This window comes from Balaenoptera borealis, assembly GCF_965194805.1.
Source record: "Balaenoptera borealis genome assembly, chromosome: 15".
NCBI lineage: Eukaryota > Metazoa > Chordata > Mammalia > Artiodactyla > Balaenopteridae > Balaenoptera > Balaenoptera borealis.
Window position 1 is genome coordinate 85891004 of NC_138871.1, and position 27343 is coordinate 85918346.

At 41.4% G+C, this 27343-nt stretch overlaps 1 protein-coding gene across 4 annotated transcripts in view; it reads left to right on the forward strand.

Annotated features, from left to right (window-relative positions):
• Window positions 1–27343, forward strand: part of MBOAT2 (membrane bound glycerophospholipid O-acyltransferase 2) — a 114201-nt gene that overhangs the window by 42351 nt on the left and 44507 nt on the right. For all 4 annotated transcript variants that reach the window (XM_082357566.1, XM_082357565.1, XM_082357568.1 and 1 more), the window contains one exon: window positions 1004–1081. In XM_082357566.1, the coding sequence (XP_082213692.1) occupies window positions 1004–1081 (78 nt within the window). The remainder of the gene's footprint in view (window positions 1–1003; window positions 1082–27343) is intronic.

The following is a 27343-nucleotide window of genomic DNA, read 5'->3' on the forward strand; positions in this document are numbered from 1 at the left end:
TCTTCTATGGGCCTGCCTTGGAGCCTACTTCTTATTTGTAATATCTCTATGGAAAATTTTAAAAAATTAAGTAGCTTTTCCACATTGGAGGTGCCTGTTATTCTCTGATGATTAGGTTAGAAAGTAATTTTAATCATAGCTTAAGATACTTATTAATACTTTAAATTGTATACAATGATTTGAAAATTTTTTCATGCCGTCAAAGGGGAAAGAAGATGGAAATTTTGTGTTTGTGTGTGTGTGTGCACATGTATGCATAATCTTAGGGATAATTTGGATGGATTTTAAAACCAGAGATCTGAGTCATGTTTTGCCTGAATTTTGTGACATGAGTGGTTAAGTTAGTTCTCTCATTTAATGGTAGATTTCTACATTAGAACGTTAGAAGAAACTGTGTCATCTCAGTGAGAACGTTTTGTAGATAGATTACTGCAAATTAAGGATTGACTGGATTTGTATAAGGAAGCTTATTTGACTTGAGCCATCATGTTTTCAGAATAAATAAATTTGGGTGTACCTGCTTTTAAGTGAATTCTAATATTTAGTATTTTTTGCTATTTTGTAAGTAATACTTGAAAAGATAACTGCAGATACAAAGCTGTATCGACGAAGTTAGTTTGGGTAAGCCAAAAACTGATGTTCTGTCAGGACTATTCTGAAATCCAGATTTCTTACTCCTTTTCATCCCTGTTCCTGAGTTATAGAAAAAGCTGTAAACCTTGAGCCTCAGGACCCCATAGAGCTTTCATGTAGCTGGTAAACGTGGAATGCTAGGGCCCCAAGTGTGGCTTTATGGGGTTTTGTCTTATTTTTCCAGCTCCTGTGGGGCTTGTGGGATGGGACTCCCTCTCTAGGGTATCCACAGAATTTTAGGCTTTGGAGGTTTGCTTCTTTTTTTTTATCTGGCAGTGTCGTGTGTTATAGATAAGCACTTTTTAGCCTAAATTATTTCAATCTGATGTTTGTGAGTGGGCTCTTCTAACAGTGCTCTTACTTTTTACAGGTATGCCTTACATTTTCTTGTACAAAGTGGAATTTCCTACTGTATCATGATCATAATAGGAGTGGAGAACATGCACACGTAAGTGCTCGCTTTATTCACATATAATACGTATTCCAACATAATAGAATTGGGTCAAGTAGAATTTTATTACATTAAAAATTATTATTTTTAATAATAATTATAAAAATTCTTGTAAATTGTGATCACTTTTTCAAGAACTGTCATAAATACAAAAATAAAACCCTTGGTATGCAGCACTCTTCTGTTTACTTAGAGCAGGGTTTCTCAACCTCAGCTCTATTGACAGTTTAGGCTGGATCATTCTTGGATGCGCGGGACTGGCCTGTGCCCTGTAGGTTGTTTAGCGGCTTCCCTGGCCCCCGCCCACTAGATGCCAGTAGTACCTCCTCCCCAAGTTGTGACAACCATGGATGTTTCTAGATATTTTCACAGGTCCCTTGGGGGGCATAACCACCTCCAGGTAAGGACTATTGGCTTAGTCTAGGAGTGGCAGCAGTGGAGAGTTGGAGTGAGTCTGACACATTGGAGAGAGATTTAGAAGGTACATTTGGAAGGATTTAGTGATTGACAGGGAAGAAGGGTATCAGGAGGACTCCAGGTTCCTGGTGTGAACAGTCAGGTAGATGGAAGCACTGTTTTCTGAGTGTAGAGAACCCTGGAGGTGGGGAGCATGTCTAGGGGATAAGCGTTTCAGACAGGTATATAGTCATCTAAAACAGTGCTTCACATGTAGCAAACACTCTGGGTATTTGCTGAATAAGTGCCTGTTGACTTTGGGGTGTCTGTGAGGCAGTTCATCGATGCTGGGGAGGTGGTGTGGAGGTCTGGGCCAGAGATGTGCACTGGAAAGTCGAGGTGTGCAACGCTTACTTGGTTGAACACCCAGGGGCCGGGTACCCGCAGATCTTGCTGGCCGATCCTGCTGGGGGTGTTCCGTGATATCTGTGGTGCACTATGTCTCTGAATTCTGACATACATGTGGCTCCAAGAGTTCTGTACAAGGAATGATGGACTTGTAACTAATCGATTAGCTTTTTTCCAAATCTCATTCTATTTTGCATCTTCGGTGTTTGACTCATGGGTCACCCACTCTGTTTTGACCCAATGTCTTCCCTCGATTTCCACTGGTGCCACCTGCGTTGATTTCCCCCTCCCTTCTGTACTGCAGTACTCCAGGTTCTTGGTGTTTTGATTTCAATTTTTATAAGAGGAGTAAAATATATATATATTTTTAAATCAATTAATTAATTTATTTATGGCTGTGTTGGGTCTTCGTTTCTGTGCGAGGGCTTTCTCTAGTTGCGGCGAGCGGGGACCACTCTTCATTGCAGTGCGCAGGCCTCTCACTGTCGCGGCCTCTCTTGTTGCGGACACAGGCTCCAGACGCACAGGCTCAGTAGTTGTGGCTCACGGGCCCAGTTGCTCCACGGCATGTGGGATCTTCCCAGACCAGGGCTCGAACCCATGTCCCCTGCGTTGGCAGGCAGATTCTCAACCACTGTGCCACCAGGGAAGCCCCAAGAGTAAAATATTTTGATGGTGTATCATTTGAAGCAATTTTTATACCATCATGACCCTATTTATAAAATCTCATACAGATGGCAGGTTCAAAGCGGTACTATCTTTAATATCTGAAAAAAGGAACTGTATGTTTTGAATCTGGAAGAAGAAGGAAAGTCTGGCTAGATTACTGAAAACAGGTAACTTGTGTTTCCCTGTGTAAACAAAAGTCTTTTAAATTGAAAGGCTAGTAGATTCATATTTGGTCAAAGGAAATTGTTTCTTTTTCTGAAAGGCAACGGCAGTCTGTGAAGTTAACTTTTAAGGCTTCAGAACCTGTCCAGTATGGCGCCCTTAGCCGCATGTGGCCTGTAGATTGAAATTGACATCTAAAGCTCAGTCGTTCAGCCACACTGGCCACATGGCACGTGCTCCAAAGCTACAGGTGGCTGGTGGCTACTGGACTGGGCAGTGCAGACAGAGGAGATTTCTGTGGTCATAGAAAATTCTGTTGGAAGGTGCAGCCTTAGAGACACACAGTTGGGTACAGTTGATTTTGTTGCTCTTTTACAGTAAGTGATCAGGAGGAAAGTGCTACTTGCATATATGTTGCCCGTGTTTAGAATTTGACACCATCCACGGAGCAGGCTATTATAAATGGGTTTGCCATGTTAGTTGCTAGCGTTGGCAATAAAGAGTAGGTGAGTAATTAAGTTAGAAAGTGTGTATTTTAATCTCTTTTAGCTCCCTTCAATTTCAGTTTATACCTATGTGTTTTTCTGTTTGACTTTACTTTTTCCTTTTTGTTTTTTTTTCCTGTTATCCGTACATGCTTTTTTCCCCCTTTTCACTTAGGCCTTTACATTAATTTAAAACGTTTAATGGGTCCAAACTTCAGAATTTCATTCAAATATACTAGATGGGGCTTATAGCATTACTCTGTTGTCTAGAGTTATTGTTTATGTATAATACAGTTCTGTTTATTTCTTTCAGTCTAGTTTTACATGGTATGTGTAATATGTTTCTTTGAACAACAAGGGTTTAAATCTTTTTAAGTGAAGGATTTGGACTCCCTGAGTATTTAACAGTTTAAAAATTCTTGGATCTCTTTGTTTTATATACTTTGTAAGCTGTTCATAGTGTAGTTTTTGCACTCTCTGTAACAAATCCATTTGTAAATTAAAATATTTTAATATAAACTTTATTTTTGTAGCTCCCTTTATTTCACACTTATATGTATGCTGTTTTATTCTGATCCATAATTAGATAACTTACCATTAAAATTTAATTTATTCTAGAATTCAGTGCTTTTTAATTTACCATTAAAATTTAATTTATCCTAGAATTCAAAGCTTATTTTCATATAAGCTTTGAAATTTTTGAGGAAAAAAAATTGAAAACCTTAAGTGTTAGAGGCAAGAAGAAAAAGAGTATTTAGGGATAGAAGGTCCTATATCTTAGGATATTGATTCACCTTAATTAGTATGGGGAGAATTTAACTTTCACAGATTTGACCAGCGTTTCTGAGAGCAGGGGTTGGCAAACTGTCTGTAAAGGACCAGATAGCAAATATTTTAGACTCTGCAGGACACACAGCCTCTGTCACGGCTTTTCTCAGTTCTGTCGTTGTGCACATAGACAGTATGTGAACAACGCACTTGACCTGTGCTTCCATCAGACTTCCTTTACCAAAAAAGCGGGTGGACCATATACTAAGCACACTCCTGCCACAGGGATTTGAAAAAAGAGAGGACGGCAGACACACACTCTTCCTGCTAGTTTCAAAAATATGAAATAAGGTTTGCCAAGTGGTAATTTTAAACTTGCTATAGCACAAAAAATGGAATAATGAACTTTGTTTATTAATGATTTACTTTGGATTATTGTTCTGAAGCAGATGGTTTCTAAAAAGCTGGTTGAAATTTTCACCTTCTTGGCATAGCTTTTGCTTGAAAAGGAAGTGAAATAATGCAGGACTCAGGACTTGATGTTTAACACTTAGCGCAATAATGAAAAATATCTTGTTCAAAAAAATTGTAAAGGGAATAGTAAAATCACAGTATATAAGAGCAATACACAAAAATTCTTTTTATTTCTACATATTGAAATAGTCCAAAAGTGAAATTTGTTAAAAGTTCATTCACAGTAGCATCGAAAAGGATAATATGCTTAGGAATAAATTTATTGAAAGAAGTGCAAGACCACTAAACTGAAAATAAAAATCTTTGCTGACAGAAATGAAAGAAGACCTAAAGCACGGAGAGAGACATCACATTCATGGGTTGGCAGACTCAGTATTGTTAAGATGGCAATTCTCTCACAGTTGATCCATTGAGTCAATGCAATGCCTGTCAAAATTCCAGCAGGCTTTTGGTTGCAAAACTGCCTGTATAAATTCACTAAAATTCATTGAATTGTACACTTAAATTAGGTGAGTTGATGGCATGTAAATTTTACTTCAATAAAGCTATTAAAAAGATAAAAAACATTGTAAAGGGAGGTGCAAGAAGGAAGATCAGTCTTAAAGTAGCGTGCTTTCTGAAAGTTGGTTCAAGAGTTTTGTATATTTTCTCATTTAGGCAAATTTATAGATGTTCAGATGCATCCACGTTTTCTTGAGTTTAGTTATAAGAATGAAGGGTCGAAAGGAACGTTGAAAACCTGCAGTGCCCTCGAAGGAAGGAAATCTAGGTGTTGAAGGGGGACGTGAAGCTGTCTTCAGATGCTTAAAGGGAGTATATATGCTGTTCTTAGGAATCCGGAGATGGAATTGGTACCTGCTAGGCGAAGTATGAAGATGCACATTTTTGACCCAAGGAAGGATGACCTCAGTTACAGTGAGATGCTTAGGGGAGTAATGTCTTTTGCCTTCATACACCACAAATTCAGTGACGGCAGTCATGTCTTACCTGTTTGGTTTTCTGAATGTCATACACCACCTTGGAGGTTGTATGCTCCCAGTAGGTGTCTACTGAATGAATGAGTGAATGATAACCTGACTTCTGCATGACAGCAAGCCCTTTCCAAGTAGCCTCCTAGAGCTCTTGCTTCTGGGCCACGGTCTCTGCCTCCCTCAAAATCCCTGTGCACCATCTCAGGGCTGCCCCGTGAGAATTTTGTGAACAAGCATTGTAGCCGCCCTGATTCTCAGAACTGAGCACCTCCTGGGCTTTGCTTGGATCTCTGTTCCCAGGGAGAGTGGAGTGTAGGGGAGAAACAGAAGGGATGGGAACGGGGGAATGGGTGGAGGGAGAGCCTTTCTCACTTGGTTAGAAGAGGAAGGAGGATATCAATGCGTTTCAGGTGCTCCCAGCTGGGACTGGGAGGCATTTTCCCTGGAGAAGGTAGCGCAGTGTGGCTGGGTCCCGTGGTGTTCTGATGGGCTCAATAAGCTTTTGTGGTTGGGCGTGAGAACCTAAGTGCCCTTCATGTTAGTTTTGCATTTTTGTGTTTTTTGTTTTTTAACTTTTCTACGGGGAAGCTTGTTTCGAGTTCCAAAAAACAGTCTCAGATTTTGGAACACGGCACAAGGCAACTGCCCTTGTTTAAATATAAACAGCAGAAATGTGGGATAGTTAACATGGGAAGCACAGGAGAGCCTGATAACCTTGAGAAGTTAAGCAGAAAAGTATTTTCTTTATAACCTGGCAAGTAATTTTCACCAAAACAAATGACGTAAAGAAAACATGAAAAAGAGGTAGATACATAGAGTAAAACTGCATCTGTGAATGGGTTGCCAAGCTTTGTATGGGATGATATTGTAAAAGCTGTAAGAAGGTGATTTTAACCCCACCGTCCCATGGCTCAGCTACCCACCAGTTTGAACAAACACCTTGTGTGCCACAGTGTTTCCAGAAACTCAGAGACAGTGGCGATGTGGTCCTTACCCTCTGATAGGCACCGCTGAGTTGGAGATGTTAAGACAGTCAGTCATGCAACAAGTATTTGTTACGTGATGCTGGGGCCCAGTGATGGATAAGAAGACATGCTCCGTCTCTGCAAGAGACTTACTGTCAAACTACCGATCACGCTGTGATTACTGTTACGAAAGCTGATGCCCTCAGGGCTGAGGAGGCATCAAGGAGTGACCAGCTTGGAAAGCAGTAAAAAGAAGAAAGTGTATCTACATCAGCCACTTACTATGTGCTCAGCAGAATGAAACAGTTGGAAACAGAGTACCGATGTTTGGTGTTAAGTAGAATTATGCTAAAATATATTTTTAAATATGGGAAAATATTAAAAACCATGTTCCTCAGAATCCTCTTGTATTGGTATAAGATTGAACAGCAGGCCTAGGACATGAGAGAAGATCACCTCCAAACTCCGACTTCCCCCCAGGTGGCCTTAGTGATTCATTGGATGAATAATAGGGGCAGATATGTATGGGTTTGAATTCAGGTTCTGCTACATTTCATTAGCTCTGGGACCTTAGCCAAGTCACCTTACCTTTCTGAGTCTAAATTGCATTAAACCAGTGACTCAGCTGAGGAGCACGTGGGTGCCCAGGTGAGCCCAGGTAAGCTTTCGTCTGCATACAGGGTTCGGCTGCCGAGAAGAGGGTTCACATTGTGGGGGAAATGCTTTCAGAGGCCATTCCTGGTCACCGAGTGTTCTGCTGGGTTTTGCTGCCCCTGCTGATGTCACGTGAGAGCTTGCTGTCAGTATTCACGCAGTCGCTGTAATTCATTTTTTCTCCTCCCAGACCATGAACTCCTCGGCAGGGATGCTTTCCTCATTTTATAATACCATTGTTGAGCGTATGGATGATAGAAGCTCTGGAAGAGAGGTTCTCTGTTCTGTTCTGTTGAGTGAATATTTGTAGGCTTTTTTGCACCTCTTTTTTTTTTTTTAATTTTTATTTTATTTATTTATTTATTTTTAGCTGTGTTGGGTCTTCGTTTCCGTGCAAGGGCTTTCTCTAGTTGCGGCGAGCGGGGGCCACTCTTCATCGCGGTGCGCGGGCCTCTCACTGTCGCGGCCCCTCTTGTTGCGGAGCACAGGCTCCAGACGCGCAGGCTCAGTAGTTGTGGCTCACGGGCCCAGTTGCTCCGGGGCATGTGGGATCTTCCCAGACCAGGGCTCGAACCCATGTCCCCTGCATTGGCAGGCAGATTCTCAACCACTGCGCCACCAGAGAAGGCCCTGCACCTCTTTTTGTTTGGGTATTTCCGAGCAGATTATATTCATCCGTGCAGCAGGCCTTGAATGGCAAGCTTGATGGGTTGACTGGCAGTCAGTGGTGCTTCCTGCTCCCTACCTGATTTTCTCCCCCTGACGCTGGCTGTAGAGCAGCGGCCCTGGGCATGGGGGTGAGGTTAGGGAAGGACCAGGCAGTTTTAGCTGATGTGCTTTTGTCTCAATCGTCCGTGACCCTGAAGAGCAGGGAGGACAGGGATCCATTTTCACCTGTCATCTGCTGGTGCCACCGAGACTCCTGCAACACGAATATCTGGATAGCAATATCGTGAAGAACTGCTTGAAGTCTACTAGGAAGGAATGAAGATCTCGGAAATGCCGTCTGGCGGGCAGAAGCCTCAAGCCACTTGAAGATTTGTCCTCATGAAGTTAACGAGCAGTAGTTAGTGGCACGGCAGGAACTCTGTGGGGAGAATATTAACTTCACCAAGGACAACCCCATAATCCCATGAGAGGGAATAAAATGTGGCAGGAAGGAAACTGGACTCTTAGACGTTTTCTTTTCCACTCTCTGTGGACTGTACTCAAAAGCCTTTCAGTGGCTTGGAATGAAGGTACAGGCCCTTTGGGTATTGCTGTGCTATCCTGAGCGAAGAGCCAGATTTCAACTGGAAAACCGTAAGTAATTCTAAAATTGATTTTTTACATTATCTTATCCTTACAACAGTTGATGTTTCAGTAATTATTCGTATCCATCACCGTGCAGAGCACATGGATTGTCACCTAATCCTAGCAGCAGCCCTAGAGGTGGGCGCAGTAGATCTGTTTCCCCAGAAGCAGGTTAGTAGGAGGTAAATCTGGGATTAGAGCTGGGTGTGTCTGATTGCACCCAGCACCCAAGCTTTTTGCTTCTGCACTTTAGTACTTCTAAGCATTAAGCTTTTTTTTTTTTTTAAGCCTTATGATTAGGAGAATGCGTCGTTAAATAGAAATACCCTGAATTGATTGAGGAGAGGTAATGGGAGCCAACAGGGTCCTGAACAAAGGCAGGGATTTGTATGTGTTGGTTACGCTTCCTTAGAGCAAAGATGCAGATATTTTTATCCAAAAGGATGCAGTGGCCTTTGGCATATCGTACTTAGGATCTGAGGTTTTTCAATATTCTCAATTCCCATGGGAAGGAAAACCCGTTACTCGGTGAGAGGTAGTAGGATGTCCAGACCCTGCTGGATTCTGAAGAAGCTTTAGGACATACCATCATACCATCAAATCCTGCCCTCGGGAAAGGGTCTGCTTCAGATTCCTTTACACCATTAAGGCACTGTAGTATCTCTTTGGGAGGTATTTGAATTCTGAGTTGTGTTTCCAGTTGTAAACTGGATCTCTGTTAAGGCTCCAGTCATTCTTGAGCCAGGAAGGGAAGCTTTTTCTCCTTGGATTAAGGGTTTCCATACGAAGTAGGAGGATTACGTTGACGTGGGGATGCCGACACGGCGAACACCCATCCCTTGGTAAATAACGCCGTTACTTTGGGTGTTGCTGTCATATCCGAATGTGTTAGCGCAGGAAGAGGTTTGCACAGGTGACTCATGTAATGGGGCCCTGCCAGGTCAGGTCTGTCTAAAATGCCAGTTTGGTAGCTCATTCTCCAAATTAATCAATTAAAAAACAAAAGGGAGTTTTGAAGATATTATCCAATTAGATGACATATCTTTCTTGTCTTGAAAAGAACAATTCATATATTAATAAACATAACCAGATAGTTGTAATAATTAAAAATAAGAATATGTACTTCTCATTGGCAAAGTACAAGGACTCACCTTTTCATTTTGGGTACCTCTGGAAACTAATCTTTTACAACAAGATCCTAATCCTTGATAGGATGTTGAAGGAAAAATTAAAACCCCTGTAACCATCTGTTAAGATGGTGAACAGAATCATTCAGTTAATGTGTCATAACACCATGCTATTTACCTAAAATATGTGGTCCGTGTTGAAGTTTTGTGAGAGAAAAAGCTTGCATGAATGGTCTTTTTTTTTTTTTTACTTTTAGGTAAGAAATGAGGAAATTGTTTTGGAAAATTAGGGCTTGCTGAATGCTGAGTCTGCTTGTGGTGTATTGTTATAGTACATTTATAGACTTGACATGGGCAGGTTTTGTCTTCACTGTGTTAGAAACAGTGTGATTTAATAGGGTGTTTGGACTTGGACTTTGGAGCTTGAATGGTGGAGTGACTTCCATGCTCATTCACTTTGCTGAGTGCTCTTTATAAATATTCCATTTAACTGTGCCTACAGTCCCGTGTAGGGGTGTCATTTTCCACTGTACAGAGAAGGAAACAGTAGTTGCAAAATGTGAGGTCACTAGAACTAGTAACAAAACCGGTAACAGTCAGCCCTGGAAGTCTGTGAAATTAATTTCTGTTGTTAGATTATTGATTTACTGAGATTCTTTTAAAGTTTTTTTTGTTTCTTTGTTTTTTTTAAATTGGAGAAACAAAAAGAGATTCTCACCTGCTTACAAGATAGCATAAACAGCCTGGTTTATTTTTTGAAAAATAGCAAGAATGGAGACATTGTATTGTGACTGGCTTTTTCTTAGTCTTCATTAGAATGCGGTGTTGGGATCTTTTTAAAAGGCTTTACCCTTTAGAGAAATATTTGAATAGTAGTGATTTTATTCTCTAAATAATCTTCCTTTATTTAAAATTGTTCAGATTTTTACAAGCTCCATGCTTGAGGCTGATATTATTTCAAATACATAATACAGACTTTTTTTTTTTTTTAATAAATTTATTTATTTATTTATTTTTGGCTGTGTTGGGTCTTTGTTTCTGTGCGAGGGCTTTCTCTAGTTGTGGCGAGCGGGGGCCACTCTTCATCGCGGTGCGCGGGCCTCTCACTATCGCGGCCTCTCCTGTTGCGGAGCACAGGCTCCAGACGCGCAGGCTCAGTAGTTGTGGCTTGCGGGCCCAGTCACTCAGCGGCATGTGGGATCCTCCCAGAGCAGGGCCCGAACCCGTGTCCCCTGCATTGGCAGGCAGACTCCCAACCACTGTGCCACCAGGGAAGCCCCATAATACAGACTTTTAAAAAAATTTTATTAGAGTTGATTTATGATGTTGTAAATACTACTATAAAATAGTGCTTTAGTGACTTCCCTGGTGGCGCAGTGGTTAAGACTTTGTGCTCCCAGTGCAGGGGTCCTGGGTTCAATTCCTGGTCAGGGAACTAGATTCCACATGCATGCTGCAACTAAGAGTTCACCTGCCCCAACTAAGGAGCTGGCAAGCCACACCTAAGGAGCCCACGTGTCACAACTGAGGAGCACGCCTGCCTCAACTAAGACCAAGTGCAATCAAATAAATAAATAAATATTAAAAAAAATTATACTTTAAAATACTATTTTAATGTCAGTTGACTAAAAAGAGAATTTTAAAATTCTTTCTGATAAATTAATTTGTGTAGGGGAAAGATACTGACCTTGTCCTACCTGCTGCTGCTGGCTTATTAAACAGAGTCCTTATTTAGAGTAGTTATGGAGAGAGAGACAAAGAGTAATAGGGGAAATATCTGATGACCTGAAAAATGGCTGGGCATTTTGGTGAAAGGATGTTACAGCAAGTGAGCCTGGGCATCTGTTTCTCACAGTGAAAACTGAGCTGTGGCTTAAACTTAGCAAGGCCCAGAAAAGAGATGGGATTGCTCATCTTTTCCTGGCCTGGAAATTAACCTTGGGATAGTACAGAGTATGTGCCTTACCAAGACTTGCCTTGGGAAGAAGATAACGGTTTCAGGATGGGCTTGGCACTATTTGCCTTTCAAAGTTTTAAAAAATCTTGTATAGAACTCATTTTGTTGGAGCATAGTTTCATTTCAAAACACGAGTGAATTGAAAGCTATTATTTAGAATAGTATGCAAAGCATTTTTCCTTAAACACGAGAGCTTTAAAATGTATAGAGAGTGGACTTAAAGACTTGAAAATAAAATCCAATGAAGAAAATGATAAAAGTTAAGAAATGAATACGATGAAACCCCTAAAGGACAATAGACAACTTTAATTGCAAATAAGTTACTCTTAATAGCTAAACTGCCAGTAATAACTAACGTTTATTAAACACAAATCCTATGTCAGATACATGTTAAATGCTGAGGTGCATTCCCATGCAATCCTTACAGCTGCCTGTACTGTAATAACTGTATCTCAGCTTTATAGTCTGTCATACAGAGTGAAGTAAGTGAGAAAGAGAAAAACAAATACCGTATGCTAACACATATATATGGACTAAAAAAAAAAAAAAAAAAAAAAAATGGTTCTGATGAACCTAGGGGCAGGACAGGAATAAAGACACAGACATAGAGAATGGACTTGAGGACACGGGGAGGGGGAAGGGTAAGCTGGGACGAAGTGAGAGAGTGGCATGGACATATATGCACTACCAAATGTAAAATAGATAGCTAGTGGGAAGCAGCCGCATAGCACAGGGAGATCAGCTCGGTGCTTTGTGATCACCTAGAGGGGTGGGATAGAGAGGGTGGGAGGAGACGCAAGAGGGAGGAGATATGGGGATATATGTATATGTATAGCTGATGCACTTTGTGATACAGCAGAAACTAACACACCATTGTAAAGCAATTAATACTCCGATAAAGATGTGGAAAAAAAAAAAAAAGCCCCATGCAGCCACTAAAATCGGCTCCTCCCCAACATTATCAACGTGTGGGTTTTCCATGGGAAATGTTCAGTGTCCCAGCCATTTTATTTTGGGGTTGTTTTCCCTCACTGTTAATTGGTGTGTATGCAAGTAGTATAAATTAATCTTAGTGTGAATGCTGAATTGGGAAGCTAAACTTCTTAATTCTAATTCTTGGGTTAGTTTCTTAATTTATCTAGGCTTCATTTGATGACTCCTGTTAAATCTAAGAGCCCTAAGTTAATCAGTGATTCTTAACCATTTTTCTCGCCCCCAGTACACCCAACAGAACATACTTTTGTGAGGAATAGTATTTTCTATAGCTGTAATTCTCACCTCTTTGGGATAAAGAATGGGATAGTGATTCTGATATATGACCCACTCCATCCACCCCTCCCCCAGACGAACAAAAACAAAACAGAAAAGGTGCTAGCCAAATTTGGTATCAGATGGAAGTTCTCTTGCCTCCCCACGACTTCTTTCCCAATCTTGGGGCTTATCTGGCCGCTCTGTTGTTTGTCCCTCCAAAGTGCTGTCATCTACCCTTCTCTAGGTTAGCAGTTTGCAGAGTATGGTCCAGAGACCCCAGAAGTCCATGCAATCCTTTTAGGAGGCTCTCAAGTCAAAACTGTTTTCCTAATAATATTTAGATATGATTTGCTTTTTTCACTTTCTTTCCCCCCTGCATGTACAGTGGGGCTTTCCCGAGGCTACATGATGTGTGACACTGCAGCAAAAACATTTGCGAATTCAGCTGTCTTCTTATTAAGTCAGACATTGAAAAGATTTGCAAAAGCATAAATATAGTTCTGCCCTTCTCAGTAATTTTTTTTTTTGGTTTTGGGAAACATACTTATTTCTCATAAAAACATTGTTTCATGAAAACCTAGCATCGTAGGTTTATTGTCGTTATTCTTGAATTAACAAATATTTTTAAAATTCTCAGTTTTGTTCTCATATGGTAAATATCAGTGGCGATTATTTAAGTGGGTTATGCTTCTTTGGTCTTGTCAGTAATTTTGAAGAGTGTAGAGGACCCTGGGGCCAAAAAGCTTGAGGACAGCTGGTCTAGAATTCTCTCATGCCTTTTGTAACCTGGCCCTGTCACCAGAACCATCTGGGCTCTTACAGTTCCTTGTGTTCGTGCCCTCGCCGTCCACTTCTTTGCCTGCTGCCGCTCTGCCTCTGAAATCTGCCAGCTGAGACCACAGATTCTGTACCCGAGCTTCCTTACTCCCTTCCTCCACGATTGGACGTGCTCCTGGAGGTGCAGTGAAACGACAGAGACGTGTTGAGAGCCTACAGACCATGCTAGAGGGGATGCTGGTTCCACGTGTTCTCCTGGTCAGTGTCTTCCTGACCTCACCTTCCTGCTGTACATCGTCTCTGCCACTCTTGCTCCCGTGTCACTCTGTACACCAGGCAGATGTCCAGTCTGGGGTGGACACAGATCCCTGTCTTATTTGGGCAGCAGAGTGTTGGAGAGAGACCCATGTGATGGTTCTGGGCTGCTACAGCTTCATGATTTATTCCTTCACTTAAGTCTTCAGTTCTCTTGAAAGTTAGTTGAATTGACATTTTTCAGTTTCCTTCCCCATTCTTTTCAAAGATTAGTGTAAATCTTAGCCACCTTTAAATCTACTCACCTTATCCACTCACGCTTAGCAGATAACATAAATTCATAAGTAAAAGTTGAAGATAAAGACACTTCTTGGGAGACAATCCTTAAAGATGCAAGGTAAGGCGTTTAGAAGTAACAGAAATGGAGACAAAGGAGGAGGGGAAACGTCCCTGGCAGGAGGAGACGTGAGTCAGTGGCCTGCAGGTGTTCCTTCCCTGCAGAGATGGTGCTGCCCGCTCTCTGGTCCTGCCCGTCTCCACTGCGGCCCGAGATGAACACCCAGAGCATCTTGGGCCCCAGCTGTCTCCTCCCTCGCTTACACCCTCTTCGGGCAGCTGAGCAGCGAAGCCAGGCCACTGGGATAAATCCTCACTTCTCCCTTCTTCTCCCGCGTGTTAGCCATCACGGAGAACAACCTTGCTTCAGTTTCCTCTTGGGTTGTTTTGAGGCTGAGACATCTGAAAGCCACGCCCGGCGTGGTCAGCCCGCAGTCGGTGGTGGTGCCCGTCAGCTGTAATTATTGCCCGCCGGACCCCTGCAGTCCGCTGTTGCTCTGCAGCTCCAGCCGCTTCATTAGATCACATCGCACAGCTGGACTTTCATCATCTTCCTTGCTGCCCTTGCTTTGAAGATCTTTACAGAATTAATTGGATCACCTTTTTCCTTTTCTCCTTTTCTACCTAAGTATTTTTCACCTCAAAGTATAGGAGAAGAAAGATGAGTGACCTTTCATGCAAGTGGGGAGGGAGCTCAGGACCCTTTGTTACAGTGCAGCCCTGAAGAACAGAGAGTGACAGGTTCCTGGCCTTCCAGTTGGGAGGGGCCCAGGATCTCTGACTTGGGGGTGGTAAGGGTGACATGAAGCCTTTTCCAAACTTTTTTTTTTCATGGTCCTGGTTTTAGTAGCAACTAGAATAGGCTGAAATCTGGATTTCATTTTTGTGGGTAATTGTCTTTCTCAGTTCAAGATTCTGTCATTACATTGTCTGCCAGACATAGTTTTTGATGTTTTTAAAAACTTTAAATTTTCATTTCTGTGTATTTATTGACTTAAGGACTATTTAATCAGATGATATTTTGAACTACAATTCAGAGGTCTTAAATCTTGATGTAAACTATAGAAGTCTTTGCTTTTTTTTTTTTTTTCTTTCCGGCCATGCCGCGCGGCTTGTGGAATCTTAGTTCCCCAACCAGGGATTGAACCCGAGCCGCGGCAGTGGAAGCGCAGAGTCCTAACCACTGGACTGCAGGGGAGTCCCATAGAAGTCTTTGCATTTTGAACGATGAGATAATCTTGCTTGATACCAGCAGCCAATACCCAATTTTATTTGTATATCTGGATCAACTTTGGAAATTTTCTTTATAAAACACAATTAAGAAAAAAAAAAAACACAATTAAGTGACTTCATTGTGTTACAGAGCCAGGTGTGGGAGAGGAGTTAGATTTCTTAGAAGAGCTGAACGGTAGCCAGGAGGGTTGGGTCATTTGTGTCATCCATAGACAAGGTGAGGACAGGGAAGAATCGAGTGGCTTCACGTATCCATGTCACTGTGTCTGCTGTAGTGAACGCAGCTAAGCTCCTTTCCTCTTATTCATGAATAAGGCTTTGTGAGAGAACAAACACAGTCCCTCACGACTCGTATTGTATTTGTAACCTGTGGAGACCTCATGGTTCCAGGTGAGAGGGCACCTGGGCAGAGCGCCAGGGCAGGGAACCCAGCAGGCCCTGCCTTCCGAGCCACAGCAGTTTTACTGTGGAACAGAGCTTACCTGCAGGTCTCCAAGAAGAAATCAAGAGTGTGTGCTGGTCCCTGGACTCCAGAATCTGGTGTCTCTATATCCAGGGAAAAGCCTAAAGTGGGGACCCTGGGGAGGAGGTTACTGACCCCACAGAGGACAGGGGCGCATTAGTGACTGGGAACAAAAGGGGAGCCTCTGAATCTTTATGAAGACGGCATGGCTGGCTTTTGCTGGTAGAGCAGCTGTTTTTTTAAAGTGTTTCAAAATTCTTCTGTTAGAGTCACAAATACAGAGGCGATTTCCCAGTAACAGAGCTCAGCTGACTCTCCCATGGGGGGCTGGCAAGCTCTTCTTGCCACCAGGACTTTTCTAGGTGTGGATATGTTTCTGATTTTCTGGATCTATTTTAGAACTTGAATTTACCCCCCACAGAAATAATATTTCCATGCTAGCCTACCAAATCCTATTTTAATTGACAGATGTTCCAGCTATTGAGGAATGAGAAGGTCTGCAAATTTTCTCCCCCCAGAACAGCGATAAAACTGGATGAACTGGTCAAAACCATCTTAAGGCTCTGGAAATTGACCAAAAGTAAACAACAATTTGAGACGCATTTATTTAAAAGAAAACGGGTGACCTTTGAGTGAGAACAGTGGGAATTGTGGTGTTCTTGCCTGGGCTTACCTCCATTCTTCATTCCCTGGCAGAGTAGTTCTCCTGGGGCAGGGATGGCCACAAAAACAGCAGCTTTGATTGACTTGATTTGGAGTGGAAGGCGGAAAACCCATGCAGTGGTTCACAGAGGACGCCGTCAGCTCTCCTGTCCTGAGGATGTGGTCCATGCGTTTAGCAGAGAGATCCTGGCAGTGAGAGAGCTATAAAGGGACTAGAGAAGATCTCAATGCAACCCTGGCTGACTGGAGACCGCATCCATGCCAGGGGAGATCTGGGAAGGCCTGAGGGACAGGGAAGGCGGGGGCGGACTTGAGAACTGCTGGACCATAGAATGAGCTCTCAAACCCACACGTAGATCCCTTGGCAGAGGGCAGAAGCCTTACTGGCTGCAGGTGTTTGAACACAAGCCCTGACCAACCCTTGGCTGACCACTGAGATTACAGACACAAGGGTGACTCCTCGAGTGAGGCTGAAAAATAAAACCAAGAGTTTAAAAAACTGAGTGGAGATGTCAGCCACTGTGTACCATGGGTGAGAGAGATTCAACACAAAATAGCACAACAATGCTCAAGAAAAAAGACAAAGTTGAGTTACTATATTATTTTAACGTGTCCCTTTTTAAAAAAAAAGTTATGAGAAACCGGGGAAAAAAGCAGTCAATTGAAAACTGTCTCTAAATGGACCCTGATGTTGAATTTACCAAAGACTTCAAAGCAGCTATTATTAATATGCTCAAAGAATTAAAGGAAGTTATGATCACCATGACTCAACAAATAGGGAATATCAATGAAGAAATAGTAACTATTAAAAAGAACCAAGGAAACTCCTAAAGTTGAAAAGTAAATAACTAGAATGATAATTCATTAGATGTGCTACATAGTTGTTTGTGATGGCCAAAGAAAGAATCACTGAGCTTAAAGATGGATCAGTAGCTATTAGCCCGTCTATAGAACAAATGTAAGAAATACTGAAGAAAAACAAACCTCAGAGACCTGCGGGATGACATCAAGTATGCCGACATAATGGGTAATGAGAGTTCCAAAAGGTGAGTCAAAGGAGAAAAGGACAGAAAAAGTATTTGAAAAAATGATGCCCAACAGTATCACAAATTTGATGAAAAACATTAATTTCCAGGTCCAAGAAGCTCAACAACCCCAAGAAGGATAAACGAACAGATGGTTACTAAGATACATTATAGTCACACTGTTGAAAGAAAAGACAATGAGAACATCTTGAAGGCATAAAGGGAAAAATAGCTCATTGCAGACGGAGGACAATGCAGTTCTTATCAGAAACAGTGGAGGCCAGAAGAGAGTAGAATGGCTTATCCAAAATGCTGAAGGAAAAAACTTTCAACCACAAGTTCTATATCTAGCAAAACTATCCTTCAGAAATGAAGGTGAAGTAAAGACATTCACAGGTAAACAAAGACCAGCTTTACAAGAAATTCTAAAGGAAGTTCTTCAGGTTGCAAGTAGTGTACCAGATGGTAACTTGAATCCACAGGAAGAAATGAAGAGCTCTAAAAATGGTAAATATGGGGATAAATATAAAAAATGGTATAAATATATATTTTCTCTTTTTATTATTTAAAGGACATATGGCTGTATAAAGTAGTAATTATAACACTGTATTGTTAGGATTATAACAATACATAGACGCCATACATATAATGATAATAGCATAAAGGACAAGGGAGAAAATGGAGCTGTATTGAGCAAACTTGCTATATTTTATCGGAATTAAGTCAGCATCAATCTGAAATACGCATGCTGTAATCCCTAGAGCAATCACTAAGAAAATAACTAAAAAATATGTAGTGAAGAAAATCAACAGTGGAATTAAAATAGCATACTACCAAATATTTTTAAATACAAAAGTAGGCAGTAAAGGAGGAACAAAAAAGACCCAAGACATACCTAAGACAAATAGCAAAATGGCAGGTGTACATCTAACCGTATCAATAATTACATTAAATGTGAATCAAAAGGCAGACTGGATAATAAAAGATCTAACCATATGCTTTCTATAAGAAGCACTCTTTAGATGAAAAGACACAGCTTGAAAGTGAAAGAGTGGAAAAGATACATCTCACAAACAGTCGTCAAGGGAGTGCTGGAGTGGCTACAAAAGAGACCACCAGATCTAATAAAGGAGTTTGGCAAAGTTGTAGGATACAAGATGGGTATGCAAAATCAACTATATTTCTATATTTTACAAATATTCCAAAAGTGAAAGTGCAAAAACACTTCCACTCACAGGAGCATCAAAAGGAATAAAATACTTAGGAATAAGTTTAATAAATGCAAGTACACTTGAAAACTATAAAATATCCCTGAGAGAAATTAAAGAAGAGTAAATGGAGAGGTACTTCATATTCATGGATTGGAAGACTTTATATTGATAAGATGGCAGTTCTCCCCAAACTGGTCTACAGATTCATTGTAATCCCTAACAGAAATTCCAGAAGGCTTTTTTGTAGAAATTCACAAGCCAGTCATAAAATTTATATGGAAATACAAAGAAACTTGAATAACCATAACAGTTTTGAAAAAGAACAACAAAGTTGGATTTACACTCTCCGGTTTCAAAACTTACTGTAATGCTACAGTAATAAAGATGCTGTGATAATGATATAAGGATGGATATGTAAATCGTTTAAACAAAATTGAGAGTCTAGAAATAAGCCCTTAGACTTGTGGTCACTTGATTTTTGACAAAAGCTCCAAAGCCATTCATTTGGAAGGATGGTCTTTTCAACATGTGGTGCTGGGACAGTTGGATATGTGAAGAAATGAGCCTGGGCCTTACCTCACACCATATATAACAACTAACTGAAAATGTATCATAGCCCTACTAAATATAACAGCTAAAACTATAAAACTTTAGAAGAAAATATAGAAGGAACTCTTTATGTCTTTGGATTAGGCAAAGACTTCTTAGATATGACACCCGCAGGATGGTCCATAAAGAAAAAACTGATTAGTTGTACTTCATCAGAATTTAAAACTTTTGTTCTTCAAAAGACACCATTAAAGGAAATTCCCTGGCGGTCCAGAGGTTAGGATTCTGCACTGTGTTCTCACTGCCGAGGGCCTGGGTTTGATCCCTGGTCGGGGAACTAAAATCCCACAAGCTGCGTGGCCAAAAAAAAAAAAAAAGTTAAGAAAACGAAAAGGCAAGCCTCTGGGGGAAAATATTTGCAAAACATATATTTGATACAGGACTTATGTCCAGAATATATAAAGAACGTTTACAACTTAATAATAAGAAGCCAGACAACCCAGTTTAAAAATGGGGAACTTGGGGCTATCGTCAGCAAGTCCGCGTTAAGTACCCAAGTACCTTCTTTGTGCCGTGGTCGGTTCTAGGTGTGGGAGGAGTGGGCGTGAGCAGGACTGCTGAAGGACTGCCTTGCTGGAGCTATTGTTCACATGGGACGAGACAGACAATAAGCAGGTAAACACCACATTCAATCAATGTTATTTCCGAGACTGAGATGAATGAAAGAACATGGCTGCTATTTTAGATGAGTTGAGAATTAGATGATGCAAATGAGCCAGTTATTCATGGAACCAGAGGGAGACCCCTTGAGGCAGATGGAGGAGCCTGGGCCAGGCTCTCAGGAGTCCGGTGTTGGGTGTATTCAGAGCCCAGCAAGGGCTCCAGCCTTGCTGCTCCCTGGTGGGCCAAGGTCTCCAGTGGCGTAAAATGAAGTCAAAGAGGTAGGCGGAGCTGGATTGCAGTTAGTTAGCTTGTTTTTTTTAAATCAATTTTTATTGGTGTATAGTTGATTTACAATGTTGTATTAGTTTCTGCTCTACAGCAAAGTGAATCAGTTATACATATACATATATCCAGTCTCTTTTAGATTCTTTTCCCATATAGGTCATTACAGAGTACTGAGTAGAGTTCCCTGTGCTGTACAGTAGGTCCTTATTAGTTATCTAAGTAGTGTGTATATGTCAATCCCAACCTCCCAATTTATCCCTCCCCCCACCTTTCCCCCTTGGTAACCATAAATTTGTTTTCTACATCTGTAACTCTGTTTCTGTTTTGTAGCAGATTGTAGTTTTAAGTGGAGTGGGAGCCCACCAGGGAATTCTAAGTGATGTCACGACACTGTTCCGACTGCTCTGAGTGGATAGGATTGTGAGAGGGTGGGCGTGGTGGAAGGACCACCAGTCAGAGAGAGCGGGCAAGTCAGATGGGAGACAGGAGGGTAGCAGTGGAGAGGGGGAGGGGTGGGTAGATACGGGCTCGGTTTCAGAGGTAGAACTAGGGGGACTGCATTGCAGATTGGTTGTGGGGTGTGACGACGAGGGGGGAATCGACTTTTTCTGGCCCCAGCGGCCGGGGGGGTGCTGTGTCAGGTAGGCATGGGGGCCTGGGGGGAGAAACCGCTTACTGGGCAGGAGGGCTTCCTCTGCCAGGTTAAGTCTGAGAGGCCTCATTCGATATTCGTGTCGGGACGGCAGGCAGACAAGCCTGGTGTTAGGCTTTCAAGCCTTAGAATTCAATGAAATCATCTAAGAAAAAATGTACATGGAAAAGAGGAGGGGACTGAGGCTTCATTTAACAGCTTGGCTGGAGTCACCAGCTGGGAAGAGATCAAGCCAGCTTTCTGGCCAGGCCACTCTTCACTGCAGAATCGACTTCTGTGTTCTCCTGATACACCCTAATTTACAAACCTGACTTTTTCTTCTTAGTTTCTATAGCCAGTATGTTACGAGATTATTTTTTAGTTCCTCCTTGGAAATCCTTAGCATCTGCTGTCCCATCCCCTGTCTTAGCTCGGAACTTATTTCCTCCCGCTGTGTAAGTGCTCTTCTGACTCCCAGCCTTCTCTCTTACCATCCGTCATGTATATGGGTTAGTCTTTATTATTTGCCTAAAAACTATTTCATCGTATTGCTCTTTGTTCAAAAATCTTTGAACGCCTATGGGAGAATAGCCGCAATACTCAGTCAAGAAACTCACGGCCCTTCAGAATACTCTGGATCCATTTTACCCACTAAGCTTATTTCCTGTGGTCTCTCCCAGTTTCCACTAGGTAGGCGTCAGGCTGACCAGGCTTGGCCCTGGGCACCCAGCCTGGCTGGGCGCTGTCATCTTTTCTGTGTCCCTCCTGCTCCGTGTTTGCAGCTACGGCGATGTTGCTGTCCTCCTGAGGGGAGCCTGCACTTACGTCCCCGGCCTGCGATGATCTTTTCACGCTGCTTGTGTTCTGCCTCTTCACAGAACGCCTCCTCTCTGTCAGGCACCACGCCAGGCTCAGATACGCAGATGTCTGAAGTCTTCAAGGAGTGCGGTCTAGTGAAGGATACGGACATCTAAGAGAACAGTTTTCACAAAATGTGATTAAGACGCTCGAAATAGACATAGTGAGACGGGTGACTGGCATTTTGATGGCTGGTCCTGGGAAACCCAGCACTGCAGTCACGATCGGCTGCCAGACATTGTGACCGTTGTTGCTGGCTCGATGTCAGGTTCTTGAGATGGAGAAGCCGTATCTTACTGTTCCTTCTATAAAAGGCAAGTGTGTGGAGTCAAAGTGACATCTTTAACAAACCAACTCTGCGAAGAGATGAGACACATGATCTAAAAATGTGAAGAATGGCTACCGTGTATCTTTAAGAGGGTGTCTTTATAAATGTGGTGATAGTGGAAGGAGCCTTTCAACTTGGTTCTTAAAGACATCATGTGGTTAGATAGTTGATAGTCACCTATTGGTTACCTGAGGATAAACTTAACCTTTGGGTCTAATACTTGAGCAGAAATCATGTATCTTATTTTTTAAAAAATATTTATTTATTTGGTTGCACCAGGTCTTAGTTGTGGCAGGCGGGCGCCTTAGTTGCAGCTCACCGGCTCTTTAGTTGTGGCATGCGAACTCTTAGTTGCGGCATGCACGTGGGATCTAGTTCCCCGAGCAGGGATCGAACCCAGGCCCCCTGCATTGGGAGCACGGAGTCTTATCCACTGCGCCACCAGGAAGTCCCAGAAATAATGTATCTTAGAATGTGTTATTGTACACAAAGTAAAAAGAACAAGAAACGTTAAGGGTCACATTTATTAAAATTCCATTAAATTTATGACTGGCCAATTAGAATAAAATGCAGATACTATCAAAAAGATTTTAGAAAACTGATGTTTTGATGATGGTTATAAAACTAAGTTTTGAGACTTCCAGTTAATTGTAGCAGATTAAACACACACATTTATCTGAAACTCCACTTAAATGGTAGTGAAACGTCAAAGAGGTGTAAACTCCAAGATGGGGGCTGGAGATGGCATAAGAAGCCGAAACCTAAGTGCCTGCGAGGATGGTGCTGTTGAGAACCAGCTAGTCTGTCCTGCCAAGTCCAGGGGCGGATCCGGGAACTGGCCTGGCAGCCTCTGGAGAGCAGAGCCTGCATGTGGGGTGTCGGGCTGCAGAAGGCTCTGTCCTGGTGACTGGCGTCGGACCCTTTGACTTTGAAACTGTGCATGTGTTACTTTCATAAAAGTAGAGGTGAAGGAAAAGCCGAGCTCACTCCGGGATGCTGGTTTTAGAATAACAGCCTCATTTTTAGGCCACCTCCGAATGCCACCCCATAGAAAAATAACTCTTCAGGTTGCCTTGCACATAATAGCCACTCAATGAAAACGAACAGACTTGATTCATCATAAATTTTTACATAGGAAACTTGAACAGTTTTTAAGCAGTCATCTTTCCAGGTCTCTGCTGACTTTATCAGGCATAAGATCCTGTTTTGAAATATACCCAGAAATAGAACACTCACCTTTGCTTTACTTCATTCGCCCATAGGTCAGCAAACTCTCATTATGTCTAATAATTGTGTTTGTATTCACATGACTGTTGTATTTTTAGTGCAAAAATTTTTACCCATGTACATATTTAGCATTTTAGCCAATTGTCTCTCTGGTTAGTTAATGTGAGTATTGTACAGTTTTCTGGTTACTTGTTACCAAAGTCTATTTTTAAGATCCTGTAAATCATTTATTAAGTACTTTGCGAACTCTGTTTCTCACTAGTGCCATCTTTGGAGTTAAATCTAGTGTCCACCCCCTGCCAATGTTTACTGCTTTTTTGTATCAACAGTTCTTGGCTTACATTTATTGCTATTTAAATAGATTAAAATGTAGAAATAACTAGATTAAGTGAATTATAGTTTTGATTATTTAATTTGAAATGGTGTATTCTAGAAATGGAAATGTGTAATTGTGGATAGTAATTTTGGAATACATTTTAAAAGGAACGGAGTGTAGGTTTGGAGAAGTATTTACTTAGAGGTGTTTGCTTTTTAAACTGAGTGGAGTCTCTCTTCAAAATTACATAATAGCCCATGATATGCAGGGTTATATGCCAGGAAGTAGAGGTAAGGTTTGGAGATACCAATTGGAAGAAAACTTGACCCCTGACTTAAAGGCTGTTGTGACCCGCTAGCAGTTCTAACCTGAGCTTACCTTCTATCAGCTTTACAGTTTTCACTTAGCAGGGCCATCGAGACAGAGGGAGGGGAATCAAATAAGACTCAGGACGGTTTAGCAAGAAACGATTATAAAAGAACACAGTTATCCTGAAAGTGAAATGGAGCCCTGTTTCAGCAAATCATGACCAACCTGAGACAACCCTGGTGGTAACTAACTCATCCTCCCCCAAATTGCTGGAATTCCATTGATCACCTGTGTGCATGTGTGATGGGTGATCTCAGTGTTGCCAGGCTTCTCTAAGCTTCGGTAATATTCTAGTTTCATCTATCTTAAATAATTCTTTATTTCTTAAGTTATCAAAATAGAAGCCTATGTAAATGTGTTTCATTCATCCAGTAGAACCAAAGAAAGAACTCAGTTTTGTGTTTTTGGGGTTTTTTTTTAAGTTAGATTCTGGGGCAACAAAAGTTCGTGCAGAAATTTGGATTTTGTTCTAAGTGTGGTGGGTAGCTGCTGGCAAGTCCTGAACACTCTGGATGCTGTGTGTGTAACAGACTCGGGAGGGAGTGGGAGCAGGGGCTAGTCAGGGTGCTCTTACAGTGGTCCAGGCCTGGACCTGCTTCCGGTGGGAATTACTCAGTCCAGGGTGTATTTTGATGATAGATTTGGATATGGATGTGGGTCATACATGATGTGAAATATGAAGATGGATTTGAAGATTTGGACATGGGATGTGAGTATAGAGATACATCAAAAATGACTTTAGTTTTTTGGGCAAAGCAGCTGGGTGAAAGATGATGCCATTAATAAAGACAGAGAAGACTAGGGAGAGGAATTGTTTTGGTGAGGTCAGAATTTCTATTTTGAACGTGATGAATTTGAGATGCTTGTTAGGCAACCAAATAGAGATGTTAAGTAGCTTGCTGATTGTTTGAGTTTGGAGGTTAGGAGACACGTCTAATCTAGAGATATAAAATCTGGGTGCTGTCGGTATACAGCAGTAGGTAAACACCTACATAGTTTAAAATCATGGAACTGGATGAAATCCTTTTGGAAATAGGTGCAAATGGAGAAGAGGACTGAACCCTGGGACCCCAGGTTGAGAAGGAATCTGCAATGGAGATTGTAAAATTTGTTTCCAAATAATTTTTAAATCAACTTTATTTAGATAAAATTTACCTAAAACAAAATAGAACCACCAGTTCAGTGAGTTTGGACAAATGTATAGACCTGTGTAACTACCACCCAAATCCAGATACAGGACACCTCACTCATCCCCCAAAGTTCCTTCATTCCCCTTGTAATCATTCCAGCCCAGGTCCCTGCAGCCAGCTATCTGCTTTCTATCACCATAGGTTACTTTGCCTGTTTTAGAATTTCATGTAAGTTGAAGTATATAGTAAGTAATCTTCTGTGTCTGGCTTTTTAAACTCAGCTTAATGTTTTAAAATTCATTCATGTCATTGTGTTTATCAACAGTATGTTCCTTTTATTGCTGAGTACCCTTCCATTGTGTGAATATACCGCCATTTACATATCCTTTCACCTGTTTATTAATGGTCATTTGGATTATTTCAAAATTTGGGGGACTTCCCTGGCGGTCCAGTGGTTAGGACTTTGCCTTCCAATGCAGGGGGTGTGGGTTCAACCCCTGGTCAGGCAGCTAAGATCCCACATGCCTCGCAGCCAAAAAACCAAAACATAAAAGCCAGAAGCATATAACTGATTCACTTTGTTATAAAGCAGAAACTAACACACCATTGTAAAGCAATTATACTCCAATAAAGATGTTAAAAAAAAAAAAGCCAGAAGCAATATTGTAACAAATTCAATAAAAACTTTAAAAAAAAAAGTCCACATCAAAAAAAATCTTTAGAAAAAAACTGTATGTATTTTAAAAAAACCCCAAATTTGGGTTATTAGGAATAAAACTTCTAAAACATTCTTGTACAAGTCTTTTTATGGATATACGTCTTCATTTCTCTTATGTAAATACCTAGAGAGGATTTGCTGGGACATAGGGTAAAAGTATGTTTAATCATATAAGAAACTGCCAGACTTTCCCAAAGTGGTTATACCATTTTACACTCCTGCAAGCAATGTGTGAGAGTACCAGTTGTTTACATTCTCATCGACACTTGGTTTTATCTGTCTTTTCAATGTTCGTGATTCTAATGTGTGTACAGTGGAATTTCACTATGATTTTAATTTAGATTTCTCATGACTGATGATGTCAAGCATCTTTTCTTGCCCTTTTGACCAATTGTACATCTTCTTTTGGGACACGTTTATTCGAACCTTCTGACTTGAATTTTATTACTATCTTATAATTCTTTCTTTCTGTTTTCTGGCTCTAAGTCTTTTGCAGGTACATGGGTATATTCTCCCAATCTGTGACTTGCCTTTTCGTCTTCTTGGTGGTGACTTTTGACAAATAGAACTTTTAAGCTTTGATGAAGTCAATTTAACAATTTTTTATTTGATACTTTAGAGCTTTCTGTGTCTTTTCTGAGATGTCTTTGCCTGCCTAAGGTTATAAATATTTTCTTCTAGAAGATTTATGGTTTTAGTTTTTATGCTTATGTCAGTGATCCATTCTGAGTTAATTTTTTTGTGTGCTATGAGGTAAGGGTTGAAATTAGTTTTTTCTGTGTATGTATCCATTTGTCCCAGCACTATTTGTCCACATACCATCTTTTCTGTTTTGAGTTGCAATTCACCATATACGTGTGACTTTATTTCTAGACTCTTTGTTCTGTTCATTGATCCACGTGTCTAACGTGCACAGCACTTGTAACATCTGAATACTAACTTTACTTTCTCCTTAATTATTTTTTAAAGTTCCATCGTATAATTTTTTTTAAATGTATTTATTTTATTTATTTATTTTTGGCTGCGTTGGGTCTTTGTTGCTGCGCGCAGGCCCCCTCCAGTTGCAGCGAGCGGAGGCCACTCCTCGCTGCGGTGCGAGGGCCTCTCATTGCAGTGGCTTCTCCTGTTGTGGAACATGGGCTCTAGGTGCGTGGGCTTCAGTACTTGTGGCTCTTGGGCTCTAGAGCGCAGGCTCAGCAGTTGTGGCGCACGGGCTTAGTTGCTCCGCGGCATGTGGGATCTTCCCGGACCAGGGCTTGAACCCGGGTCCCCTGCACTGGCAGGCGGATTCTTAACCACTGCGCCACCAGGGAGGCCCGTCTCCTTAATTTTTTCTCTCTGTTTGCTTACATACTTTTTGTTTTATAGGGTTCCTTGCATTTTTAAAGTGGCTTCAAAAATTACTTAGAAATGCAAAGACTACAGAACGTTTTGAAAGAGAAGAGTAAAGTTTGAGGACTTAGGCTACCTGATTTCAAGATTTCAAAGAGAGCCTTGGAGAGTATAGACAGTGGGGAAGGCAAAATAAGGAGAAAATGCAGTTAGTACTTAGATATGCAGGCCTTTCCTGAATTTGGGCTGCACCCAAAGCCATCTGAGCTCAGGCACCTTGGAAAGTGAACAGTTTAATTTGATTTCAGCA